Source organism: Monomorium pharaonis, chromosome 2 (assembly GCF_013373865.1).
Source record: "Monomorium pharaonis isolate MP-MQ-018 chromosome 2, ASM1337386v2, whole genome shotgun sequence".
Taxonomy (NCBI): domain Eukaryota; kingdom Metazoa; phylum Arthropoda; class Insecta; order Hymenoptera; family Formicidae; genus Monomorium; species Monomorium pharaonis.
This window is the reverse complement of record NC_050468.1, coordinates 29,191,499-29,219,098: the sequence shown is the minus strand read 5'-3', so window position 1 is coordinate 29,219,098 and position 27,600 is coordinate 29,191,499. Positions and strand designations below refer to the sequence as shown.

Sequence of the window (27,600 nt, the reverse complement as noted above, 5' to 3'; positions counted from 1 at the left end):
TTATGTGAATATTTAAATATTTATAATTATACAAAACAAGAAATAAAATTTTGATAGGCTTTGTTTTTTAATTATATTTAAACATTCATGTACTTTTTACATAAATGTTTAAACATTTATAATTAAAAAACTAAATCTAATCGTAATTTTATTGTTTTAATTTTATTTTATTGTGTAGAATTATTCCCTCAAATTGTATTTTTCCTGTTGTCGAATATCGATACATATATCACTTTGTTTTATTATTCAATATTCAGTCCATCGCGTATAAAATAGAAAATAATGCAGGAAATAAAATACAAGAAATATTTTATATGTGAATATTATATAACATTTTTATTAGCCAGCTCATTTTCAAAAGTTACATACATTCACTAGCATATATCGATCACATTTTCTCACTCTTATTATATATAATAAGTGCGTATTTACATCGGTGAATCTGTTTCGATTGCTCTTATTCGTTGTCCATTATCGTATGGCATTCCGCATTTATATTTACAATTGCTAAGCTTATAGTACACACAAGTTCTTTAAGAATCTTTGATTTTTTTCTCCTTAAAAGTAATTGCGCGATTGTAAGGCCACTCCTTAGAAAATCGAGGCGTTTCGCTCTCGTTTATTAGATTTAAAAAATATATTACATATAATTTTGTGCATGAACGTTATTAAAAAGATGGCGAAAATTCTTACAAAACGTATAACAGTAAGTATAGTAATTAATATTAAGTTTTTACATGCTTCGATTACATGTCACAGAAGAAATTAGACGATGATAAAATCTCTTAAGAGAGGTATGAATAATTAGGAAATTAAAAGAGTTAAATGCATTCTGGTGCATTACACATTTGGCAGCATTAATAAATTAATTATTATTACAATTATAGGCAAATATTTGCAATAACGCGAGTTAATGAATGAGAACTACAGATGGGCGACGACGTAATTTCTTGATATATGTCCAATTTTAATTTCAACTACCGTGCATTATTTAAAACGACATAAGTACCGTACGTCCCGCTCAAGCGAGTACTCGAAAATATCACAAAGTCCGTTTCCAGAAACCTAACGTTTCTTCAGAATATCGTTAAGCGCGTTCCCTTAGACCGCTACAATTTTACTAGGATCCACTTTAACTCGAATAAACATTGTATCATCTTTGACGAAATGTCGTTTCTTCACCATCTCGTGGGAGACGAATCTCGGAAAGCCGAAACCGAGAGAGTCAGGCTCGCGACTTGGTCGCTGAAAGTTCTTCCAGGTTGGGTCTGGTATGAAGCTCTCCACGATGTTGCAGGCCTTTTCCGCGATAACTGTCTGATCGAACATCGTGAACGACACACTGTGCGAGAATGGCCATCGCAGAAGCGCATCATATTCACCGGGTAGGATTTTTATGTATATCGAAATGTGACTGCCTTCCCCAGTCCCATTTCCGTTTAAGAAAATGGAAGCCTGTAAAATTGAACGATTCTTAGTAAATTAAAATTTAGTATGTAATTTCCTAGTTTTAACTATTTGAATAACAAATTACTCTAAAAACAAATTAAATCAAATAACTAAATTTCATTAATTATGTATATCTTTATTTATTTGTGTATACCTTATATAATTTATATATATTTCTCTTGTAACACTATATTTAAAATTGTCTTGCTAATTGTACTGAATTCTGATGTTAAATATATAATTTACTTTTACATGTACTATATGTAGAACGATACGATTAATTACGCGAAAAATTCATTGCGTATCACATCATGTATTATATAAAATTATTAATAAGTTATTATATTTATTATAGCCACTTGAAGAATTTGCAACATACGATTTTGTTATAGAATGACTCATTGTTAAGGTACAGCAGGAATAGTCGACGTGCAAAAAAACTGGCTGAAAGTTGCAATTAAATTTGACCATCGACTTATACAATATTCAATTTACACACCTGTAATTTATATCCATATTGACTAGTATAAAAAGGTGGACTGATGAGCTCCATTCCTTCCTTTGCTTTTGCTTCAGACATTTTGGCAGCATAATCTGTAATTTTCCATATAAGTGTGCCCGTGTAATTTAACGATAACTTGCTAATCGCCGATTTTAAGCTGGTTATTTGATGTTGCTGCTTTGTCACCAGGCTACACATGAGACTTAAATGCATCTTTGCGGATTCTTCCAGATGCTTATCCAGCGAGAACCTATTACCCTGTTACAGAAAGATCGTGGCGTAATCGTTTTTTTCCCCCGAAAATAATAGGTGAAAGGAACCTCTCGTTTAAAAAGATAGTAACAAATAAATTATAAATAATTTGATAGAATCGATTTTCCAAAATTACGAGTATTCAAAATTACAGTTTTATTTAATAATATGAATTATTTAATGCTATCGATCGATTTCTTTTATTTCTATTCTTTCGGCTATTATATTTTATTCATTTATTTGTATTGACAAAAAAGCGTAAATTTTCGAAGAAAAAATTAAATTTGTGTACAAAATTAAAATATGTTAAGCAAATATTTTTGTCATATTAAACATTTAGTTAACTTTAGCGACAGATGCTAGGATATTTGATGTACATATAAAAAGATGAATGAAGAGTCAAAATCAATCTCTTATTCCAAACATCGGCATTTTATTTCGTAGAAGGAAACCTGTTTCAATACGTTTTAATTTATTTATCTTTTATACAGCGGATATAAGCTAACGTGCGAAAAAATAATACCTTGAAGCGGCAACCGGCGTCCTTGAACGTACAGGAAAGTAGATGCGTGGTGCAATGATCCTTCAGATGAACCTCGAGATCCTCGCGGGGCAGCACCGCGGTTTCGCAACGATGAGGACATGCAACTGGGAATCGACCGCATTTCGCGTGGTGAGCGCCAAGCGTATCGAAAACGAATTCTTTGTTACAGTAACGACAGGCGACTAGTCTCTTGGCGCACTCTCCCAGTTTATGTTGGCCGAGGTGTCGCCTCTGCACCTTCATGCCACACTTGTTTTCGCAATAAAGAGGCTCGTAACCGCAAGTCCCCGTGTGTTTCTACAAACATTGAATATTACAATTGCTTTCTGGAATTAACAATGTTTGAAGGAATCTTGAAGGTAAAAGTAACGAATTTTTAAGTTTTTTTATTTTTACAGAAGTAATAAAACTGCTAAACAGAATTTGTGTATTTTGTGCAAAAATAAATGGAGAAAAAAGAAAAAAAGAAAATAATTAAAAAAAAGAAAAAGTAGATAAGATTATTTCTAATTGGTATTGGAAGGTGAAGACTTGGGGTCTCATTAACTCTCGCACGTGTCGGAATTTCGTGTTATACCTCTAAAGTGTGTCCGGTAAATTCTTTGGCACAAAAGTCGCAACGGGCTCTGCGCTGGGCGCAGGTATACTTCAGATGATCCTCCATTAGTACGCGAGGAATCATCGCTCCGCATTTATTGCCGCAAGGAACTGCATCGTGTTTACACGTGTTCAGGTGCGCCTGCAAGATAAAAGCAAAAATCAAATTTAGTCGGGTTTATTCTGCAACATCGAGCACTTTTTTTACATAACTTTTATATAACAACTTTTACCTTCAACTTCCTCAGCTCGTCCGACCATTTGCAGCCGTCCTTGTGATGTATGCAGTATACGATGGAGCCCATTATTGCCTTCTCAGCCTCCGTGTCTTGGAAGTTCTGGAAAAGATCAAGAAGACGAGGAAGATATTATTTGCTGTCTCGTCTGCTCGCCGTTTGTCAAAACATGAAACATGAAACGTGAAACTGTCGATGCGCGTATACCGTAATCCAAAACGTAAACGTTTGGATTATAAATGAATTAAAATCCGTAATTCCCCGGGGTATTTTTTAACGAAGTTCCGTTACCACGCTTCTTCTGGTCTTCTGATCTTTTTCCGAGAAATATTTGCAGTATTTTAATTTTTACTCATAAAATATAGGTTTGTTTTTTATTCCTGCACTGCTGCACTAGTGCAATAAGTTAGAATGAGAAAAAATATATTTGTCTTATTTTATCTTATTGCACCAGTGCAGCAGTGCAGGAATAAAAAACAAACCTTATGTTAAAACCCACAGAATTGACGTTCTCTTTATTTGATAAAGGAACATAACGTGTAACATTGTTACTTGCAGAAACCGTATTGTAAATTAACTCGAATTACTTTAGCTTATCGGTCATTTAAGGACAATTCCACTTGAATTTTCAACCGGAAGCTATCTATTTTGAACCGTTTTGATCGTGCAATTTATTTAAATTGCACTGTGTATTTGGCCTCTAATAACCGGTAAATTATTTTTGAAGATGCCACTGTTAGCTAGGCTATTTTTCGTAATAGCAAAGTGCCTAATATATTGAGATGCTGCTGCGCTGTGGGAGATGCCTCATGCGGAGAACCACGTGGGTGGTTAAACTCAGGAATACTTCAAAAATTCATTGTCACATTGCTCGAGCGATTTGCACCAGTAATGTACACAATCCTGTTTCCAAATTTATTTCGACGAAAACTCAACTATTTTCAATATTATTAGATCAATATATGTAAAATCTTTGTTTTTCAATATCATTAGAGTAACAAATATTTTTTACAATTGAAATAATATGTAAAAAAATTTCAAACAGACCATACAATATTTATAAAAGATTTACAAAATATTTATAATAATTATTTGAATATTTTATAATAATTTGTGTAATCTTAGATTGAAAACAAATCATAAGAATTTATCCTAAATATCAGAAAAATATTGAAAATGTGTATAAAATATATATAAAATATTATATAAATATTTATTCTTTATAAAAAATATTGTATAAAAATTTAGTTCATATTTTAGTCACATGTTGAATACGGATTTTATAATTTTTTCTTCAAGTATATAAAATATCTATAAAATATTTACATTTTTTTTTTTTAAATTAACAATAGATATTTATGAATAGTTTTGTCAAAAATATCGTGCTGTCTAGGATACATAGTTCATTACAATATAAATATATACATATAAATATAATTCGACAATTTGCTATTTCGAATATGTTTTAGTAATTTAGTGTATTATTTATTATTTAGTTATTTAGAAAATTATTAGAAAATAAATACACACATAGAGGATTACTAAAATATTTCAGTCCTGTTAAATTAAGGATGTATCGGACTGAAGTTCAAAATGGTACAAAGTTGCTAAAAATTTGTGAAATTATTCTTTTAGTTTCCCTAATGTACTGCAAAAAATTGAAAACGCGTCCACTAAATGGTTGCTGGGTTATAATTATTTTAATTTTCACCGATTTTACATGGTATCCTTTTCTATCTTATGGAAAAAGACGATCTTGACGGATGAAACAGCTAAGAAAATATAGAAGAAATAGTACTAGTGTTTTTAATTTTTTTGTACATCTAGTATATGAATAGATGAAAATATCTGCCAAGTTTCAATTGTCTTCACTACACCGTTTTAAAGAAATAAAATATAACTTGAGATAATTGTGCATTTTTACTGTCAAAAGTTTAAACTCATAAGTGAAAAAAATCGCAAATACGTGAAAAATACCTTTGTAAAAGTAAAAATAAGACTCCAACTATCGTTCAAGTTTCTTATATCTAGATTTACTATGCGTTAGGCGTAGATATTTAAGTATTTCAAATTTCATGCACTTTTGTCTAAGATTGAATGTCCGATACATCCTTAATAGATGATTAAAGAAAAACAATTGATAAAATCCAGCAAACACAGAAGCAAAAATAGCAGCAACATTGCGGCAATATTACAACATTGTAACAACATTACAGCAATATTACAAAATTGCCGCAATGTTCTGTGTTTACTAGGTCATGCTAATAATGTGAGCATCGTCCACGTATTTTAGGAATGCACTTAGACAGAATTAAGATATATTGTTATTAAGCATAAAACTACTTATCATCTACGGAATGCACTTACAGAGGATTAGAGATATACTCCTAATGTATATTTTCCATTATTCTGTTTTTAAGAAGTACTTTACATTGTTCTCCTCTGAGTGTATGGAATTTCCCTTTTTTTTCTAGTAAACATAATACGTCATTCTACCCATATAAATAGGGCACCCTTCGACGACAGAGTCAGTTCTCTCAGTTAATAGTTCACAGTACGTAGTACTCAGAATCACGTAGTTATAAGTAATAATTGTAAAAATTTGTGAAATAAAGTTTTTTTTATAAGAAGAAAAACGACGATTCTTACAATTGGTGGCAGCGGTGCGGGATAATTAGCAAATAGTGAAAAGTGCTTTTACTTCGAGGACAATATACTAGTTGCACTAGTTACCTCCGAGGAGGACCCGAAGATTATCCTGCTGTATCGAACTCAACGGGGACAGACTGGCGTGGACAGAGTACAGAGGGGTAAGAGAAATAATTGCCTCTGAAACGGAATCAAGCGAGGGTAGCAATATTCTAGAGTCAAGAATTTTCGTTACCGCTCCAATGTCGCGCGCACAGAATCCTAACCGCGAGCAAACGCTCACTTTCAACATATTAACCGACAAAATGCTCGAAATGACAGACGCAATAAGAGAACTCAAAAATCAAATAACGGAAATTAAAATAAACGGACATGCGAATCAAATTCCATTGCAAACAACAAGAGAAGAGATTGTTGAACCTGAAAACATTATAAAAAATTACAATAAAGTTATGCAACTAATTCCGGAATTTGATGGAAATAATGTGGAAACCTTTATAAACCACATACAAACAGCAGTAAAACGATTAGCAGTCGATCAACATGAGCTGCTTCTCTGTAGCATTGTGGCACAGAAACTCACGGGAAGAGCAAAAAACTCAATTAGAACAGACACTACGCCAAACTTTCCACAGTTTTACGAAAAACTGAGATATCTTTACGGCAAAGCACAGAATATCTCCGCTTTAGAGGTGCAAAGAGACACCTGCATCCAACGTCAGAGCGAGTCCATCGATAAATTCATAAATAGATTTCTTCGCATACATGATGAAATCATTCACGCAGTAAATTCACAGGGCACTGGCATCGCAACTATTTGTGTACAGGAACAGCTATACCAGCAGAAAGCTGTGGAAGTGTTTCGCCGCAACGTAAAACCTGAGATTGGTGATCATTTGTATTGTTTTGAGTTCAGCCTGCTCAACGAGGCATTCTCCAAAGCGAGAGCCTTCGAGGGAGAGCTCCGACTAAGAAAAATGCGAATGCAACGCTATGAATCTTCAAAAAGATTCTCTCAAGAAAAAACACGGTTTCAACCCAAGGAATGCAGCTATTGTAAGAAGCGTGGACATGAAGAAAAGGAGTGCAGAACGAAGGCATTCCACCTGCAAAAGGGACAGCAAAATTTTCGCGAGCGCCAACATCCCAATCAACCACCGGACCGAGCATCGCATCATTTGTATGCAGCCAATCAGGACCTAAACAACAGCAACGACGAGAAGTCTACCAAGGACCCGGCGGCACGTACGTCAGAGCACCCAGAATTAAATTGAAGATTCCAGGTTTCAAAGATACTATTTTCTTAGTAGATACAGGTTCAGACATATCTTTAATACATGAAATGTTTATTGAAAATCATAACTTACCAAAGTTAGACGCAATAATTGTATCTGGAGTCACTACGCACTCCATAAAAACTAAATACGCGGTAGTAGTAGAGGTATTTGAAAAAAAACATACATTTCATGTATTAGATGATCATTCGCCAGTACAGCATCAGGGAATACTAGGTATTGATTTTCTCACAGCAAACAATTTTATATTTTCAAACGAGCGACTAATTCTAAGCGGAAAAGAATTTAAAAGGTGCGATAAACCGCATCCCGATAACGTGAAAAGAAAACAAGACGTGTTAGTAATATTCAAAGATGACACTGGAGCGATCACGAGAATGAATGACTCTAACAAACCTATATTGCCGTCACACTTACATTCTGAGATAAAAGGCATTGAAAGTTTTTACGAGACATCAATCTATCCCATTTCAGAAAAGATATTAGATAACACGCGTTTAGAACTATTGAAAGAAAATACCCGTCTTTCACATATTCAAGAACATTCCAGCGAGATCTGGGATATCATAACGGAATTCCATGATATTTTTACCTTACCAGGAGACCCTCTTCCTCTTACTAAATTAATTGAACACGAAATTAAAACCTCGGACGAAATTCCTGTTAACACAAAACAATATCGTTATCCTCCAATACACCAAGAGGAAATTAAGAAACAGATTAAAGACATGCTTGCAAAAGGAATTATACAGGAATCAGATTCACCTTATAATTCACCCCTTTGGATTGTACCTAAAAAGCAGGATGCTTCTGGTAAACCCAAATGGAGATTAGTAATAGATTTTAGAAAACTTAATGAAAAGACCATTCAAGACGCTTATCCGCTTCCAAATATAGACGAAATATTAGATCAGTTAGGTAATGCGCGATATTTTTCTGCTTTTGATCTGGCATCGGGTTTCCATCAAATCGGCATGCATCCCAAAGACATTCAGAAAACAGCCTTTTCTACTCCAAACGGACATTATGAATACACTCGAATGCCCTTCGGTTTAAAAAATGCACCTCCTACCTTTCAAAGAATGATGAATCGGGGCTTAAAGGGATTAATTGGTAATAATTGCTTAGTTTATATAGACGACATAATAGTTTATGGAAAAACAATCGAAGAGCATAACAAAAATTTAAGAATATTATTTGAAAGACTTAGACAGGTCGGGCTAAAATTACAACCCGATAAGTGCGAATACCTCAAACCGGAACTTGAATATTTAGGGCACGTTATTTCGGAACAAGGCATACAACCTAACCCTAATCGAATCGAGAAGGTAAAAACTTACCCAGTACCAAGAAATCCGAAAGAAATCAAACAATTCCTTGGGCTAGTCGGTTACTACCGTAAATTTATCAAAGACTTTTCCAAGATAGCGAAACCGTTAACACGATTACTCCAAAAATCCTCAACCTTTCAATGGACTAACGAACAACAACATTCTTTTGAATCTCTCAAATCCAAGTTAATAACGCAACCTGTATTATCTTATCCTGACTGGAACAGACCGTTTGTTTTGACCACTGACGCATCTAATGAGGCCATCGGGGCAATACTCTCACAAGGAACAATAGGCAAAGACAAGCCATTGGCTTTTGCCTCTAGAACGCTTAATAAAGCAGAGACTCGATATAGCACTACGGAAAAAGAATTACTCGCAATTGTATGGGCGACAAAACATTTTAGACAATATTTATACGGAAAAAAATTTACAATCGTAACGGACCATAAACCTTTAGTCTGGCTAATGAACGTGAAAGATCCTAACTCCAGATTAATGAGATGGAGACTTAAATTAGAAGAATTCGATTACGAAATTGTTTATAAACCGGGAAAAACTAATACTAACGCCGACGGACTGTCACGAATTCCAGTAAATGCAATCGACTCCTATCTTTCCGATGAAGATATCGAACACATATTATCAGACATAATAAAAGAGAAACGCGAAATTAAGATTGCTTTTAACAAAGATCCAGTTCCGGGATGGTTAAATATTGATCCGAAATCTGTCTCCTTGGAAAATCTCTTAACTTTAATATCACCAATCATTGAGGATACAAATGCTGATCCTGACAAATGGACGTTATATTTCATAGGACCTATTAATACCAAGACACGAAACACTATAGACGCTTTAATTAACACGTACAACTTGCAGTCTAAAACTAAGACGATAATAGAAGAACGACCGTCTCAATGGTTTGAAGATAAGTTTCCACTACCAACTCCAACGAACGAATACTTACCTGAAAACGATTACGAAATACAAAAGGGACCATCATCTTCTCCCTCAATTCCATCCTCATCCAAACCAAAAGTGAATAAACAAATAATAGTAAGAAATCAAGTCGGTAGGCAAACCAATAAAACAATATTATTTATCGAAACCCCTCCTGAAATTACTAGAGAAAACGAAGTTTATGTATCTCCTCACGCAACTCACAGACAATTAAGTATTCAACTACATGACTTTTTAACTGAGAACGATCATCATCTAAATATAATACACGATCAGAAGGAAGTTAGTAAATTGATTTCAGTTATCGACGAATATTATCTTGGAGACAAATTATACATTTACGTTTCTCAGTATCTTCCAGAAATTAAAAATAAAAATGAAATTATATCGGATGCACATTCCGGCATATTAGGCGGTCATTATTCAACAGAAAAGACGCTTCAAAAGATTAGACAAAAATACAATTGGCCAAACATAACTGTTGACGTCAAAGAATTCATTGACAAGTGTGAATTATGTCAACTCAACAAGCCAGGTACTCAAAAACCTTACATCTATTCTTCTCCTGATATCCCACAAACTCCAAATGACAAAATATCCATCGATATCATGGGACCGTTTGAAATAACAAACAGAGGAAACCGGTATATCCTTGTTACCCAAGACTACCTGACACGATATATTCTCGTAGAACCTCTAGTAGATAAATCTACGGCCGCGATTATTAGAGCCTTGTGGTACTCCTGGCTCAGATATTTCGGAAAACCTAAAGAACTACTTTCCGATAACGCTTTAGAATTTACTTCTAACGAATTTAAGACACTTTGTGATAAATTGCATGTAAAACACGTACTAACTTCAGTTTATCACCCGCAATCGAACGGAAAAAATGAGAGATCACACTTAATACTAACCGAATATATTAGACATTACATTAACGAACAAGAGCAATGGGATATGATACTACCCCAAGCAATGCTCACATACAATTGCACAGTTAATAAAAATACAGGCTATACGCCTTACGAGTTACAATTCGGTAGGGAACCAAATCACATCTTCAGTGAAGAAGATGAAAGGGTAACCCTTCAAAAACAAATTGAAGACTTACGTCTTCAACACGAAAATAAATTGGAAGAAGCGCGTAGGAGCATACGCGACTATCAAAATTCCAATATTCCTATCAAAAATTACGTACCAATTGAAAGCAATGAGTTGATTCTTGTAAAGAATTTCAATGCCAAGTCATTCGAGCCACAATGGAAGGGTCCTTTTCCTGTTGTTCGACATGACAAATTCATAACATATCATATTAGAGAAAACGGAGAAATTAAACAATATCACAGAAGTGATATTAAACCTTTCGTTTCAGGCAATAGGAATGGATCTGATACGAATCATTCCGATACTTCTTCTCCTGATTCCCCAGGGTCATCTTACTGACAATGTAGAGAGAGAGAAGTTCAAGATCGCTCAGCTAGATGATAGTGAAGTAATTTACCTTGAAACTTTAGATAAAGTAAAATTATACCACGAACAATGGAAGATTGTAGTAGGATATGATTTATCGGATTTAGAGAAAAACTTTGCTATACTTAAAAAAGCGTATACTGATTTACTTAACCATTATTGTGTTAGTGAAAGGAAATGGATATGTTCCTCCCAAAAACGAATAACTAAGCGATTAGATCAACTAAGCGAAATAGAAAACGAAGTAGAGAACGTTCAATATTTAGCCGGATTTCAAAAGTTAAATAGAACCAAGCGCGGATTATTTAATTTTATAGGTGAAGTCAGCAAAACATTATTTGGAACTTTAGATGATACCGACGCGACCTATTATAATAACGAGCTAGATAAATTGTATGCGAATCAGAAAAATGTACAACTAAGTACATGCAAATTCAAAACACTTTATGGATCCAACTCCATACAAATCGGGATTGGATTGGTATAGCTCCAAAAGAAGAGCTGGTGCATGTACTTTGTTCCGATAAAATACCTCGTAGCGCACGAGTCTTTCGAAATTTTATACTTCATTTAGAACCAGATTGTACAGTAATTTCCAATACAGCTACTTTAAAACCTGACAATATAGCTGTAGACGAAATCGAAATACACAAGACTATTCATTTAATAGATCAAAAATCAATTAATGAGACACTCTTTCAATATCAATTAACAGATATACCTATGGACTTAATAAAAGAAACTCATATTGAACCGGAACGATTGCAAACTTTAGGCAAAACTTTAGAAGAATTAGATAACATAGCGGAACGAATATCAACACATCAAAGAACCATTACATGGAAAGAAAAATTTATGTATTATCTTCAATTGGCAGGATATATAGCCCTTGGCTCTGTCCTGTTTGTATTTCTTTATAAAATCGGATTATTTTCAAGCATTATTTATCTTTTGAAACAGCTGTGTGGAAATTGCTATAATCAGTGTAGCTTTGGAAATCGCGCACCTACGCAACATGTACATTACACGCCTCATGCTCTACATGTTAATAATGAACTAGAACCAGCAATTAAACGATTAGTCCGAACCAAAATTTGAATAAACCTCAAATTTCTTTATAAGGAGGGAGGTGTGAGCATCGTCCACGTATTTTAGGAATGCACTTAGACAGAATTAAGATATATTGTTATTAAGCATAAAACTACTTATCATCTACGGAATGCACTTACAGAGGATTAGAGATATACTCCTAATGTATATTTTCCATTATTCTGTTTTTAAGAAGTACTTTACATTGTTCTCCTCTGAGTGTATGGAATTTCCCTTTTTTTTCTAGTAAACATAATACGTCATTCTACCCATATAAATAGGGCACCCTTCGACGACAGAGTCAGTTCTCTCAGTTAATAGTTCACAGTACGTAGTACTCAGAATCACGTAGTTATAAGTAATAATTGTAAAAATTTGTGAAATAAAGTTTTTTTTATAAGAAGAAAAACGACGATTCTTACAATAACTAATACTTTCTCTCTTTTTTTTCTTTCTCTGTATTGATTTCTAGAGATTGATCACTAGATTTATTTGTTCGAATTAATTTTCTCGAAAAGCGCGTCGGTTCAAAAAAAGGAATTGTAAGATGCGATCAACCTTCGTATCATTCGTATACAAATGCATCCGGCGTGTAAACGCGTGCGCGAACACGCTCGTCGAGGTGCTTACAAGTTGAAACCTGCACGACCGGCAAGGTCGAGGAACCTAACGCAACCAGCTCAGCCGTTAGCGGTGAGATATAAACGGAAAAGAAGTGTAGGAGACAGGCCTACCTTCTCTCTCTTTCGAGATTGCACTCAAATAGTTTATATTACATCAAACGCTTCCAGAGTAGAATGCGCTAAAAGAAAAAGAAGAAACAGTGACACACGTAAAGAAATCGAAGAATCTACAGCTACATCTTGTCGCACGCTCAAAATAATATAAATTGGATATAAAACGAAGAATAAATCAGAGCGTTTCGAATGCATCGTAGCGTGAAGACGTAAAATTATATCAGAGTGATCGAGAGGCATATTAAAAAAAAAAAGACGGAGTTATTAATAATAATAAATATAACGCCTGAAATTTCTGCTCTACTAAGTCGTCCATTGTTTCCTGCTCCTCGAGATCGTTTTTTTTTTTTTACGTTGTGTTAGGACCGCGATTAGAATACTAGGCACCACGTGGCAGGTAAGCATGACGTTACGGTAAAGTAACGGACAATCGATCTTCGCATGTTCCACTTATCCTTTGTACCTTGCAGCGTCGAATGTTCAATATTCAACATTCAGTGTCGTTACCATCATAAACGACCGATCGACGTAATTTTGTGCAGCATGATTTTTCATTTCCGCCTTAACCCCGACGAATCGGAGAATCTAGACCAAGAGAGTAACCGCGATTGTAATGCAATGGGCGAATCGTAATGTGATATTCACGCGATTATTCCGCATTGTTTCTTCGAGTCGCGTAATGCAAACGCATTAAACTTATTAGCAATCAACAATTTGCGAAGTAATAATAAGATTGCCGTAAGTATTCGGGACGCGAAAGAATTAAGAGAAAGCGATTTTACATCATAATGCTTACTGCGTCTTGGTTGTATTCTTTCCGATCGAAATATTACAAGCAGTTTAATTAGATTTTTAATTTCTTTAATTGTTAAAATGAATTGATATAAAATAATAAGCACGGGGGAAAAAAAAGACAACAAAGCTACAGCCCATTATTCAATTTTCAACATTTAGATTTAAGTAAATTTTATGGTATAACAAAGAAATGATGTCTGAAAGCAATTATAATTTTCTATACTATCAAATCTGCTTAATTATAAATATTAAACTTGCGTAACAAGCTACAACTTTGCGGCATGAAACAATTTTTTTCCCATGCAGTATTCTCAGTCCGTTTATCAAAGTTTTTAATGTGTTTCTACTCGTCGACAATATAAGTGATTAAAAATTAGTTCTTAGAGAGACCTCACGTTCTCCTTGGCAGAATCAAGACATTCCCACGAATCGACTGTTGCGAACTCGCGCTCCATTCGAATGACCATCTCTTTTCGGTGCCGAGCGCACGACCTTGGCGAATGGTCGAAAATTAACATACGACGCGACGTGCGTTGATCTCACCGCACTCCTCGTTCCCAAAAACGGCCGAATCCGCAATCAGATAATATCAAGATGACAAAAATGATTTGCTACTCAAACGTTATAAAATTATGATATAAAATCGTTTTCTTTTAATTCCCCCCCTTCGTGTTCCGAATACTTATGGCAACTATATTAATACTATTACTTTGCAAATTGTTGACTTATTATGCTTCAAAATGTAATAAACACAATTCGTAAGATTAAGTATTTACTTTTTCAATTTTTACAAATTTCTCAAAAATATATTAAATTATTTATAATTTAGAATTTTATTTAATAATTTAGAATTTTATGTGTGTACGTATGGTGATCAATGTGATAAAAGTTATATTATGGGTCTGCTTTCTGTGCCAAAAATCCAAGTTCAAATCTAATAAATTTTTAATTGTTCGCCTCTCTCGGAAGATAAACCACCGAGATCTTTTCGAGTACCTGTTTGTCAGCAATCATTATGAATGTATATAAACATGAATCAAATGAAGCTTACGATCTTCAGTTATGAAAGATCGACTTTGAGAAACGTATACTTATGTAATATGTATAAAAAGTTTATGTAATATGTATAAAAAGTTTAATGTAATGACAAACGCAAATGATATAATCCATGATACATTTTAAATTCTTATATTTTTCTGGAAAAAAAAAAATTCAACATACATCTAAATCCAACTCGTTATCGTAAGGATTAACAAATTAATTATAAGACCAAGGACGAGCAAATATAAAACGGTTGTCATAAATACATAATAATAAAATGTATGTATTACTAAGTTACATAATATGGTAAGTATTCTGAGTTATATAACACTTTGTGGAACACGTTTCTGCCTTACTTAGGCTTTCATTAGCCGCTAATAAGAAACGACGACAATTTAAGCTGCTACAATGATATAAACTCTAAATCGAAAACTATGTATAATCATAAAAGTTAAGGTCGAAGACAACAAAAACCTCATAATAATGTAAATATTTTAAGTATTTTTTATAAAATCTAATCTTTTTTTACTTCTATATATATTATAATTCTATTTATCCTATTATTTTTCTACACGTCCTGTATATATTTTGTTATTCAACTTCTTTAAAAGAAATAGTCCCTTTTTTCTTTTTTCTAAATAAAAATTCCAATTCTTTACATATCTCTCCTTCAATATACATAGCGAAGATTTTCAAGCAATATACGATCATACAAAGCTAGGTTCGTGAAGAAAAATCCATGAAGATTTTTACTTCAATGTTTCTTCACGTGCATCTATGCACGCGGGATTTTTGAATAATTATATGTATCGCCTCAAAAAGAGATAAGTCGGGAATATAAAGGGAGACAAGAATACCTATGTGTGTCGCGACAGATAATAATTGTTTACGTTAGTTTTAGCCGTATACTTGCGATATAGGATATGCGCAAACGAACGAGGTTCTCGCGCGGCTTCCCTTCGCAGCAGCGGGCTGCGCCCATGCCGCGGAGCGTAACGTTCTCGTTCACTCGAACGGCGGAGAGTTCATCGTCGTGGAATGCGCGACGAAGAACAATGCGCGAGGAAGAGGAGGAGAACGCGCGCGCGTACGCGAAGCCGCGCCACTTCCGGCGTAGACCAACCGAGGAACGCCACCGTTGACGTCGCCGTCGCCGTGAGAAGAAAGGGACGAGAGAGAAAGAGAAAGAGAGAAGCCGAGAGCTTTTAATATAACACACCGTAATTGCCGCTTGTTGGACTAAACGTAACCGTCGTCCCGTGTTATCTCGCATTCTCGCATTCCCTGAGCAGCGGAGGATGACACGAGGGGAACCACAAAAGGTCGTGACGATTGCGGATGTGCGCGCTCTCACTAGTACTTGAAACGTTGAGTTCGCAGCTGAACGAAGCGAGATCCACTGATCGACGCATACCCAGTGAGAAATAGTACATCGAATCGACATCGATTCGACGTCGAAATCATCGAATCGACATCGATTCGACGTCGAAATCATCATTTCGATGTCGATTCGACGTCAAACTGATGTCGAATTCATTATCGTTTCTCACTGGGTATCGGTTTAAGAAACTTCTCACTAGGACGAAAAGATGCATCTTCCCACTTTCTAATAGCTCCATTGAATTCGCTAATCTGCGTTATACAACGCTTGTATCTTCTGTTCATATATTTCACATGACAGGGAAAGAAGAAACAGCGTGCTCCGTTTAGAATTCGATGAAATAATTATGAGCGGAATTTTTGCCGATGGAAAATCTCATAGACGCATTTGAAATTTTGTTTTCCTCTGACCATAGAAATTGTAACTTCAAACTTTGATAGACTCACTTAACTGGAAAATTATAAACGTATGATCGTTTCAGTGTTTTAGACAAGAATAAATGAAATAATTATCATATAAAAATTAATCTCTCTAATTAGAGCCTAGAAACTTTTTATATGAATAACAATTACTTGTATCAATGTAAATTAACTGTCATTTTAATTTAGCTTACCTTTAATCTTTTTCTAATTCTAAAAGTCTGATGTCCCATTCCTGTCAATGTAAATTGACTTTAATCCCAGTGAAATTTTTTCTTTGCCTTCTTCTAATTTTTAGAATTAGAAAAAGATCGAAAGTAAGTTGAAATAGAAACAAGAGTTCAAAGATAAAGTTCGAACTGTAAAGTCTCAGAAATTCCCATCAGTCACTTTATTGGGGCTCTGTTTGCTAACATCAGTTAACTCCAATTTAACGTATTCTTTTCAGAGTCCGGAAATTGCGGTGAGTAAGTCAATTATAAAATACCCGGGTCCTTTTAACCGAGTATTTCGCGTCACCGCCGTTCGTTCGCAAACGACGAGACGACGATATCGTCCGCGGCGATAGGGAAGGAGTCGTGCAACGGGAGGAGGAGAGGTCGAACGACTTCGGAAGCGGTCGAGGCCATCTGTTACGCTCGGTTCCCACGCTTCCGCTGCCCGCCGGTCGTGCCCGGCATTTTATTCCAGTGAGACGGTACCGGGCGCTCACGCACGAAATTCCACGAATCATACGGGCGCGAAGAAAAACCCGAGCCCCGTCGTCGTCGTCGTCGTCGTCGTCGTCGTCGTTGTTGTCATCGTCATCGTCGTCGTCGTTGTCGTCGTCGCCGAGTTAGCGCAACATCTGGCGACAATATCGAAACGCTGGGGCTGTCAAGAAGAACCGTTCTCTCGGCGCGGAATCTCGCGCAACGCATCTTGAGAAGTCAACGGTTCCAGCGTAATCACCGCAAACTTATTCTCGGTGTCCTCGCCGGAAATGGCTTTGATATATCGAAAATCGCCGTTTCCGCTCGTGTATTTAACGGTGGATTTCTCTTTTTCTTTCTCCAGGCGCGATTTACATTATTGTCATCGCGAAAACGATCGTAACAAAAAAACGAAATTTCGTTTAACAAAATAAAGACATACGTGTGAATATCCTTTACGTATATATATTGTTTGTAAAATATATGTTGGTTATTTCAAGTTAAAAAAGCATCGTTATCTTGTCAACAGCATTAACTTTGCAGGTGGTTAATGAAAAGCTAAATGGAAAACGAGAAAAAAAAACAAAAACAAAAAAATAAAATGAAAAGAAATATGCCAAACCTCGTCGGTAATTATAGGCGCTTTGTCCATGGTGTCGTTGATCGGGCTGGGCGGCGACGTGGGGCTAGCACTAGGGCTTACGTGGAAAACCTTGGACTCCTTGGCGGGTCTCTGTGGTGACACCCTCGCCGGGAAGCTCAGGGTCTTGGTCCACTGCGACAGACCGCGCACCATCTTCAAAGTTAAAGGCACTAACGTCACTCGCGCAACCGAGATGACACGGGTCCGTTGCTGGTACCATTCAATTTTGCGGCTCGCGAAAGAGAGACATGGTCGTCCTATTTAAATCGCGTTCCCACGGACTCAAGTGGTTCGCACTTCGTACTCGCGATCGTTTCTCGAGAAGTCTCGTGACTCGAGACGATTCGAGTGTCGTGACACTCAACAGGAAGTTGCCCGTCCGTACAATACAATCCGACCTGACTCGACTCCAAGTAAACCTCGAGAAACCTGCCAAACACGAACCTACTCAAGTAGGCTGTAATAGGTTCCACAGAGTGGGCTCGGTAACGCGCAGGACCGAGCTCTCTGATGGACTGACACGCAAGCTGTGACTAGCTCCTCTGGAGTCTGGACCCCATCATGGTGTCGATGGGGACGACGAGGACGGTAGTAGTAGTGGTGGTTATGCCGATGGTGGAGGAGGAAGAGGAAGAGGCGGTGGAGAAGAAGGAGGAGGAGGAGGAGTAGGAGGAGAAGGGGGAAGAATCGGTCGCGAGCCAGAAGAGCCGTTGGAGCGACCGGGAGACTGGCTCTGCGAAGGATGCATGATGCGATCACGCGAAGTAGTGTAGTTTCACAGTTTCTCGTTTTATCCGCAGTCATTATCCCCCGTAACTTCCTGAAATCTCTCCGAAAAGAGTGTGGGAACTTGAAGAAATGAATGACGAAGGCGATCACGAACGAGCGACCTGTTTTGTAAATTGTAATTCAATATAGTCTGAAGTTTTGTAGACGATTTTATCAACGTTGATAAACTAACATTATCTGATTGATTAATTTAAGATTTTATCTTTAGAAAGTGGAAAGAGATAAAAAGGGTTGATTAAGATTAAGAACGCTAAAACATGTTGACCAAACCGGTCTTTAGACTAATCTGCCCCCGCAAGAATAGACTTTTGTTTTGAGAGAGGATAACTAGGGGAAACATGATAACTGAGAGAACACCATCGGGAAAGGAGGGAGAGACAGGTTGTGAATGAAGGAGCATGTGCATATAAAACAGGAATACGCTCTCTCTCTCTTTCCTTCTTTCTCTCCTTCTCAGGTGGCGAACAGGTACGATCCTGCACAATCCTGCAAAGACTGGCTTTCAAAATGTTTGCCTGGATCGTTCGTTGGTAATTAAGACGTTTTGCTCTTAATTTTATTACAAAGGGGCAAGTCTAAATATCTTCCTTCCACTTTCCGATTATTAAAGAGAAATTTTTGCGGCGATATTGTGCAATTTCGCGAGCATAAAGAAATTGATCAGCGTGCGAAGAAAGCCTTAGAGAAGAGCCCGATTTCCGTCCCGATACCAGAATGACCCTTTCGGAGACAAAGAGCTCTATATCGACGGCACGATTGGAAAGGTAAGGAGAGAGAGAAAGAGACAGTTGCCAACGACGTGTTGCCAACTGCAGGTTTGCGGAGTAGCGAGCGGAGGTTGAGAGGGAGAGAGAGGAGAAAGGGTGGGAGAATAACGACATCGCGCCGGACCTATATTGCCGCCCGGTATGCACACCGTGCATTCAACTGTGCGCGGACCGGATCTAACCCAGCTGCGGCCTTCTTCGACCTTCTCCCCACCGATGATCGGCGAGGGAGAGACGCTCTGGTTCTCTTGACCAGCGACTGGCCATTCCAAATCTTCTTTTGACAATCGCGAAAGCGATCCGCCCGTGGATCAGCGGCTTCACCATGAATTTACCAGTCGAATAAGCCGTTCGGCGGCCGAGTAAATATCTAGGTGTGCACGCGCCTCGCTCGCTGAGCGTTCGTCATCATCGTCGCTCCTCAAATCGCTTTGGAGCGTAACGATTAATATTATAGCTATTATACTCCCCTATCGTTTAATATCTTCGTTTAAGAAGATACGGAGATGCATGTGTAAATAAAATAATTGATGAATTTGTACCTTTTTTTTTTAGACGTTAATCTCTCTCTAAGAATGGATCTTTATGATGTAAAAGTTATAATTGACAGATGACATAGATTATAATTAAAGGAACAAAATGATAGTAAAATATGTATAAACAATGTAAAATCTTGTTATTTATGAATAAGATCTAACCTTCGCATTATCGAGAAATTTTTACGAGATAAAAGAGTTATAAGAGCATACATTACTTATTGTTAGTAGAACAATTGTCTGTACTTTTAAATACCATGAGAGGTTGATAGCTCTTCAACCTTTTGCGGTCACACATATGTCGAACTGAACTATTCGAGTTAACTACATAATAATGTAAAAAGCAATATACAAACTTCCAATATTATTTTATCGGTAATATTTAAAATAAACATTCTTAATTGATAAAGTTAATAATATATATATTATTGAATCTTTCACCGATCATGCGCTTGTATTTCGCGCCACGTGCATCTGTCCCTCGATCACGTGGACTGCAGGTGGAGTGTGAATGTGCGCAAGCAATCTGCACGATCGGCGACCCAATCCTCATCCGAACAGAGAGTTTTCTCTTTCGAGGTAGGGTTTTTCGTACGGGTCTTCGCGTTTCGTGGCCAGACGAGGCATGGCATATGATACAAAGGTGTGCCTTGTCGAAGCGTGCGCCGACGATACGAGGAGCACCTGGCAAGATGATGGGAGGGATCGAGCACATGCGGAGGATAGGAACGGAACGTTCGGGGAGTGTTGGGAAGTGTGCAGCTGTCACAGCAGCTGCGAACCTCTTTCTATATCTTTCTCTTTCTCTCTCTCTCTTTCTCCCTTTCTTGCTCGGTGACCGGCAGCTTTCCTCCGGCGCCTCCTGCGCCTTTTGCGTCGGCTGTACGCCGCCTAATTCCTGCCTCGGCATACTGATTTCTTTACGGATTTTTATACTCCTTCGCAGTATATTCGTGAACGCAGCTGGAAGCTATATTCCGACATAGCAACGGAAGGTCAGAAGATGGCCTAGGCACGTATCAGGGATTAAAATGTCCTTTAATGGACTTCATTCTTTAGACACACGTGTTTCACATTCCTTTCGTGCCTTTCTTTCTTTATCTCGGAGGCAAATCATAAATGTTCATTAGAATAATAAATGAGTCTTAGTGAGTATGTTTATTACATTTATTGCACCAATGTAATAAATGTGAACATGTAATTGCTCAACAAGCAGTTTACGAGGTTTCTAATCAGGCTTCTTTTCCTCTCACTAGTCACTGTGTCCCGACTGTATTTTAATCCGTACTTCATTCCTTTTGATATACAATAATGGATCTAGGGCCGGTTGTTCCAACTTTTTGGTAAACTTATCTATCAGGTGAGCATGTGTCTATCTTCATTTTTTTCTTAAATAAATAAAAACAGAACATTTATCTGATAGGTAAATTTATTAAGAAGCTGGAACAACCGATCCCTAGTCAAATAATGACGATAGATTTTTCAACAAAGTTGGTAATTATATTTATTAATATTTATGAAAAGACTATTTGGAAATTTCGAGTACAATCGTATTTTCTTCACATTGATTAATATAGATTAATTTATTACATTTAATAAAATTATCTCTTCTATGATACTTGTAATTTATTTTATACCGTGATATACTGTGATGATTTATTTTATACCGTAGAAAAACCCGCATCTTAACTTTGTTTCGAAAGCAAACCGCCACCACCGCGAGAAAAAAAGCATCCTTTCCGAGACGAAGAGATCTGCCTGCATCTGTGTTCGCATCAGCTGCCTCTTCTGTAAAACTAAACTTCCTACCCTGCCCACACATCTGCTCTCTTGTAGCATCTGTAATGTATGTTACACGACACATCTTTACAATAAGAACAGACGAAGCGATATTACATTCAATAATTTTCAATTCACAATATCTTTTATATCTGAATCGTGAATTACTAGTAACATCGTAAAGCACATGACGCATGTTTCTTTTTAGTGTCGTAATTCAATTTTGCTTTCGTTATAACGCATAGATACATATGAATCATTCAATCGAATCCAATTTTTGTACCGTCATGATTACTTGCTGAATACTAAATAATAACATGATCGATTTAAACAGTTTTATCTGATTTTATCATTTAAATATTTTGCTGAGTTGCGTAATTTGCGATAGATTACGAGAAAAATAATTTTATATTTTCTTTTATAACAAAAAAATCGAGAAAATAAACTGTATTCCTGACCTATTTTCGCATGTGGCCCAGCTCCATGGTCACTTACGATTATTTGCGCTTGCGTAATCGATGTTAGTATAGCTAGAATGGAAGCGCAATGGAAGACTCATGTCGCAAAACGGCTAAGTGAAAGGCAAGTTTCGCAGCGTTTCGTACATCTACTAGACAAGTTAGTGAATTCTTCAAAATAATGTAAAATCTTCGACATATAATTCGCTCTTATCTTGGACCTTGAGTTGAGTAATTTGTCTTCGTTTCAATTGCGATATTATTTTCAAAAAACTCCCACAACTGTAACTCTTGCTGTTATGGACATTATAAGAAAAAAACGAAGATTAACAGATTAAAAATTACATTTTATATAAATCAATACAAATAGTTTATATCGAGATTGTACACAATATCTATTTAAAAAAAAAAGATTCCATTTTTCTATCTAAACTCTGTTTAGATAACTAATCTTCTGAAGTTGAGATTAATCGAAAACTCAAGACATAAAAACGCGATATCGATGAATCTGAAAATGAGATTTATATCTTTCTCGCAGGAGATATAAGTCATCCCGTCGGTTTAACCTATTCTTCTATTTTTTTCGTTCTACCACGACATATGCGCCGAAGATATTTCGTGTCTTCTAATCAAATGATTTTAAAGCCAGGAAATTGGAGCAGAGCGGTGGAGCGCAATCGATGGTACGCGCAGCTGTCGGCAACTTCCAGAACGTGTCGGACGGCGACGGCAGCTGCACCGAAGCGCGGCACATTACGATCGCCCAATTCGATCGGCAGAATACCGCGATCGGGTGTGCACTCGCTCATTCTTTCGCTTCTACGTAAGTATGTACGTGCGTACACGTGCGGAGTGGCACGAGGCGCGGTACAGTCGAATGAATCGAAACAGTAGCTGGATCACCGGGTTCTGTGTTCGCGACGACACGATACCTCGAAATGCGTCGCGGAATCACCTGGCAGTTCCTCGTCACGAGCACGGGTGGACCGTGCGATTAATTGCATAAGTACGGTCGCTCCTGACGCGTGCCAGGAGAAGCGAACCTCGGGCACACATACGAGCGCGTAAAAGACGCCATTTCTGCACGCGCGCGCGTATACGCACGATGCCGCGTATACTGGTCGACGCGCAGATAAGGGAAAGCTAATGCTTCACGAAGTCGACCGCGCGAAAATACCAAACGTCGCGGCTCTTCGTTTACCAAAGGCTCGCTCGAGAGACGATGGAAAATGTTAAAGGAAAACTAATTTAAGAACTAATTATCGAACGAACATTTGGACTATCTTTAGAGAGCCGGAAAAATCATTAGAATGGCTTTAGATAATATAATTACGTAGCTATATCTTTTAAATGTACAGATAAAACTGCACATCTGGTGACTATCTGTTAGAGCCAGAACATAATAAAAAATAGTCTCTCCTGATTATTATACCTTTCTATACAAACCCATTAATAAACTATTTGAGACTTGATCTGAGTACTTTTCTTTTATATTTATTATATACTGTCTAATGTTTCGAAAAGTTATCAAGAGTTTAATATTTTTGCTGTTATTATTTTCACTGCCTATTAGAGTTTATGTCTCTTTTGACTGACTTATTTCGTTTACATAACTCGAATAATTTGCATTATGATGTAGTATGGCCATAGTCATCATCACGAATTATTTTGATTTTTGAAATTGATTAAAAAATAATTATTCTAAGAATTTAGTAAAATGGACGGTGAAGCTTGGATGGGCAGTGATGAGTCAGAGCCAGATGAAATACATACGTAAGATACGACAGATACGCATCTGAAAACGAACCCAATGTTTTTTTAAACAATGGTGACAATTTATATTTTACTTAAGGCCAGTTGTTCCAATTTCTTGGTAAACTTATCTATCAGATAAATATGTGTGCCTTTATTTATTTAAGAACAAAATAAAGAACACATGTGTGGTTACCTGATAGGTAAGTTTACCAAGAAGTTGAAACAACCGGTCCTTAGATAAAATTAAAAAACTGATAAAATTGTTGAAAAAATTTAAATCTAGCTTCGTAATAATAATCAACAATCGCAAAAACATATGAACATTTAAACACTTCATTCACGAAAGTTTGTTATTTTTGTTCTTCCTCGAGGGCCGAAAAGCCATTAGAGTAGCTCAAGTATTAGACATAAACATCAAGTGTAAGACATAAACTTATGTACAGAATGATTCAAATAATTACCAAATTTAAAAAGCGTATAGAAGGATTAGAATAAAATAACTTTTTGATTAGGGACTTATGTTCTCCGAAGTAATTCTGACTCAGTACTAGCTTTTAAACGTATGGAACTTGGATTATATACGAATGAAATAATCGTAATTTCTTATTTTCCTATTAACTTTATTTTTTAAGAACTATATTAGCTTACAAATTAAATTTATAAAAAATGTTTGAATTGACAATCTTCACGTTTAATGCAAACGAATTGCAACGACGAATAAAACTCTGGCGCATTTTTTGAAATATACTTTACGCGAAAAAATATGGATTATTTATCGGTGACTTTCGACTTGTTGCTTTCGTAAGATTTTGGATGTACGAATAATAAGCACAAGCAAAGATGGTACAAAAACAAATTCCATATATTGAAAAACTGGTTCAGAATTACTTTGGAAAACTTAGATTTCTAATTAAAAGTTATCCAATTTTGATTCCTTTACACAGTCCTAATTTTTTAAGATAAATTCATCGATTTATGACACATATAAAATTTGCTGACTCTCTAAAAACTAAAAACATTACTTACTGTTAAAAACAAACATTATTTTAAATTAACAAATAAAAAATGTATAATATTACCAAAAAATTAATAAATAGTTTCTTTCATATCTTATCGTCAATCAAATTTTATAAATTTTATTATACATAATTATATTGAGAAAAGAAATTTATATGTGTATATTTTAGTTGAATATATAAATGCCTAAGTCGAAGTATTTTATGTATTTACGTTTAATGCATAAATACTTAAACTGAAAAAATTTAATTAAAATAAAATAAGAAAAATATTTAATAAAATTAACAGCTTTTTTTCTTATTGTAGAGCTATTCAATGTCACAGTAACGAAAGGAGAACGAATACGATTAAAATTTGTAAAACTAAAATTATTAATTATACAAATGACTTTATTACAACATATTAATGATATATTTCCTTCATTTCTCTTTTTTCAATACATTTCCTCCATTTAAAACATATTAAATTACTTTATTCTTATTTTAAATCAAATTGTAGGATATGTCCTTCTAAAGTAGGTTCAGTACTTTGGTAACTCTATACATAACGTCTTTAGTCATGAAATCGTGTCTGATTACAAACTTACCGTTTCGGATATCCGGTTGACATTATAGGCTGATGCATTCGCGTTGTAGAACCAGAAGCAGACGAGATGTACGAATACTGATAGCTCTCTAACAATACAACAGCCAATTGGTTGGATATTGCAAATCGTCAAGCGTAATCACGAAGTTCTCGCAGTGATCACCGGGTCGTATATCTTGCTTCCAAAGTCTCTTTTCGATTGCACTTAGAAACAAGTTTATCCCAAATTCATTTTTCATCCCCTTGAACTTACACATACATCAGCCTCGCCTCTTACTCTTCGCATTTATATCAAACTGTCCGCGATGCTCACCTCCGAGATCGCTCAATCTGATTCGGCGCGGATCGGAGGAGCTTCGTTTACTTACGAAATACCGGCGAGTGCCGCGAGGATGACTGATCCCCGCGAGACTGCCCGGGGGAAGCGATGTCGCGCCGGAGTTCGTCGAACCTGGTTCGTCTATCTATCGTCCGGCCCTCGTCCCTGCTTATCGGAATGACGACGACGACGACGAGGAAAGAGAGCTCGCTCGCGCGACAGCGTAAAGTCGACTGCACAATCGCGTGCGGTAGCATTACCTCGCGTTATACGTTATACGTACGTACGTGCACCATGCGACGTGTACGTATAATACGTGCACGCGAGATCGCGACCCCACCGCGCGCTTAGGCGAAACTAAGGTCCCCCGGGATATCACGCTCGGCGGCGCGGCGCGACGACGGCGTACATACATGTAGGTAATATACGTACGTATGTACCTAAAGTAACCAACGGAGGCAGGTGGCAGGGTAGACAGGTGAACGTGTTGTGGCGGAACACAGGAAGTGCCAGAGACAGAGAGGCGATACAAAAGCCCCTTCGCCAGAAGGGAAACGACGACGACACCACGCCGCGGAGAAAGAAGAAGAGGGGAGTGAGAACTCGCCAAGTGTGCCTAGAAACAGAACTGTGGAGAGCCGCACCGCGTGATAGCCGCGGGTGAATCTTTCGAAAAGCGCGCGCCGCTCTATCGGATTCCCTCGGCGGAAAGAATCGTTTCCTTTCACAAAATAACGTTTATCATTGAAAAAGAAAAAATCAATTATGTTGAGATTACTGGAATTAATTGATTTGAAGAGTTAATATGAATTTCGACATTCTTCTCTAAATTGTAACATAGTTACAGAAGAAACCTCTCTTTCTCTCTTTCGTGTTTATATTAAAATAAATAAAAATATATGAATTACAATTAATGAATTAATTAATATTAAAATTAAATAAGTAATTAATTTAATTATTTAATAAATATTATAATACAAATATATATATATATATACATCACAATTAATAATTTATTAATATATTGTTTTACTCTACAATGACATCATCGAAAAAAAGAGGTATAGAGAACTTTACATAGAAACAGAATGGAGAACTGTGCGTGATAGCCGCGGGAGAATCCTCCGAAAAACGTGCGCCGCTCTTCGAATTCTTTCAGTGGAAAGAATTATTCCCTCTCAGATAATTACATTCAGCATCGAAAAAATTAAATATATTGACGATTTAAATTAACTTATTCGAAGAATTAATATGGATTTGAATATTTTTTCCAAAATTGTATCATAATTGCTCAGAAAAAACTTTTTTCGCTTCTTTTAATAAATGAAAAATTAAAATAGACTCTTATATATATATATGTGTGTGTATATATAATAATTAATAATTTAATAATATATTATTTTACTGTACAACGACATCATCGAAAAAAAGGGACACCGAGAACTCGCTAAGTACATAGAAACAGAATTGGGAGAAACATGCGTGTTGAAAAGAAACCGCTTCCTTTCAC

General features: G+C 36.3%; 1 protein-coding gene across 3 annotated transcripts; it reads right to left on the bottom strand.

Moving 5' to 3' along the window:
* Positions 1-313: 313 nt before the first annotated feature.
* On the bottom strand, positions 314-27,600 carry LOC105837024 (TNF receptor-associated factor 4). Of its 3 annotated transcripts, XM_012681480.3 has the most exons (7): positions 25,773-27,600; positions 18,065-18,238; positions 3,578-3,682; positions 3,325-3,486; positions 2,727-3,044; positions 1,949-2,209; positions 1,102-1,455 (listed from the first exon to the last, which is right to left on the bottom strand). In XM_012681480.3, the coding sequence occupies exons 2-7, from the start codon at positions 18,236-18,238 to the stop codon at positions 1,102-1,104; spliced, it is 1,374 nt and encodes a 457-aa protein (XP_012536934.1). In that variant the 5' UTR covers positions 25,773-27,600. The 3 variants fall into 3 exon arrangements, with proteins under 3 accessions (XP_028048364.1, XP_012536934.1, XP_012536938.1); XM_028192563.2 differs by lacking the exon at positions 25,773-27,600 and having other exon boundaries at positions 314-1,455; XM_012681484.3 differs by lacking the exon at positions 18,065-18,238 and having other exon boundaries at positions 25,773-27,599.

Excerpts from the sequence above, each read along its gene's own strand:
- LOC105837024 (XM_012681480.3), bottom strand. The coding sequence starts at position 18,238 with ATGGTGCGCGGTCTGTCGCAGTGGACCAAGACCCTGAGCTTCCCGGCG. Across the intron at positions 3,487-3,577 it reads ACGAGCTGAGGAAGTTGAAG|GCGCACCTGAACACGTGTAA; the intron begins GTAAAAGTTGTT and ends TTTATCTTGCAG. Across the intron at positions 3,045-3,324 it reads TTACCGGACACACTTTAGAG|AAACACACGGGGACTTGCGG; the intron begins GTATAACACGAA and ends CAATGTTTGTAG.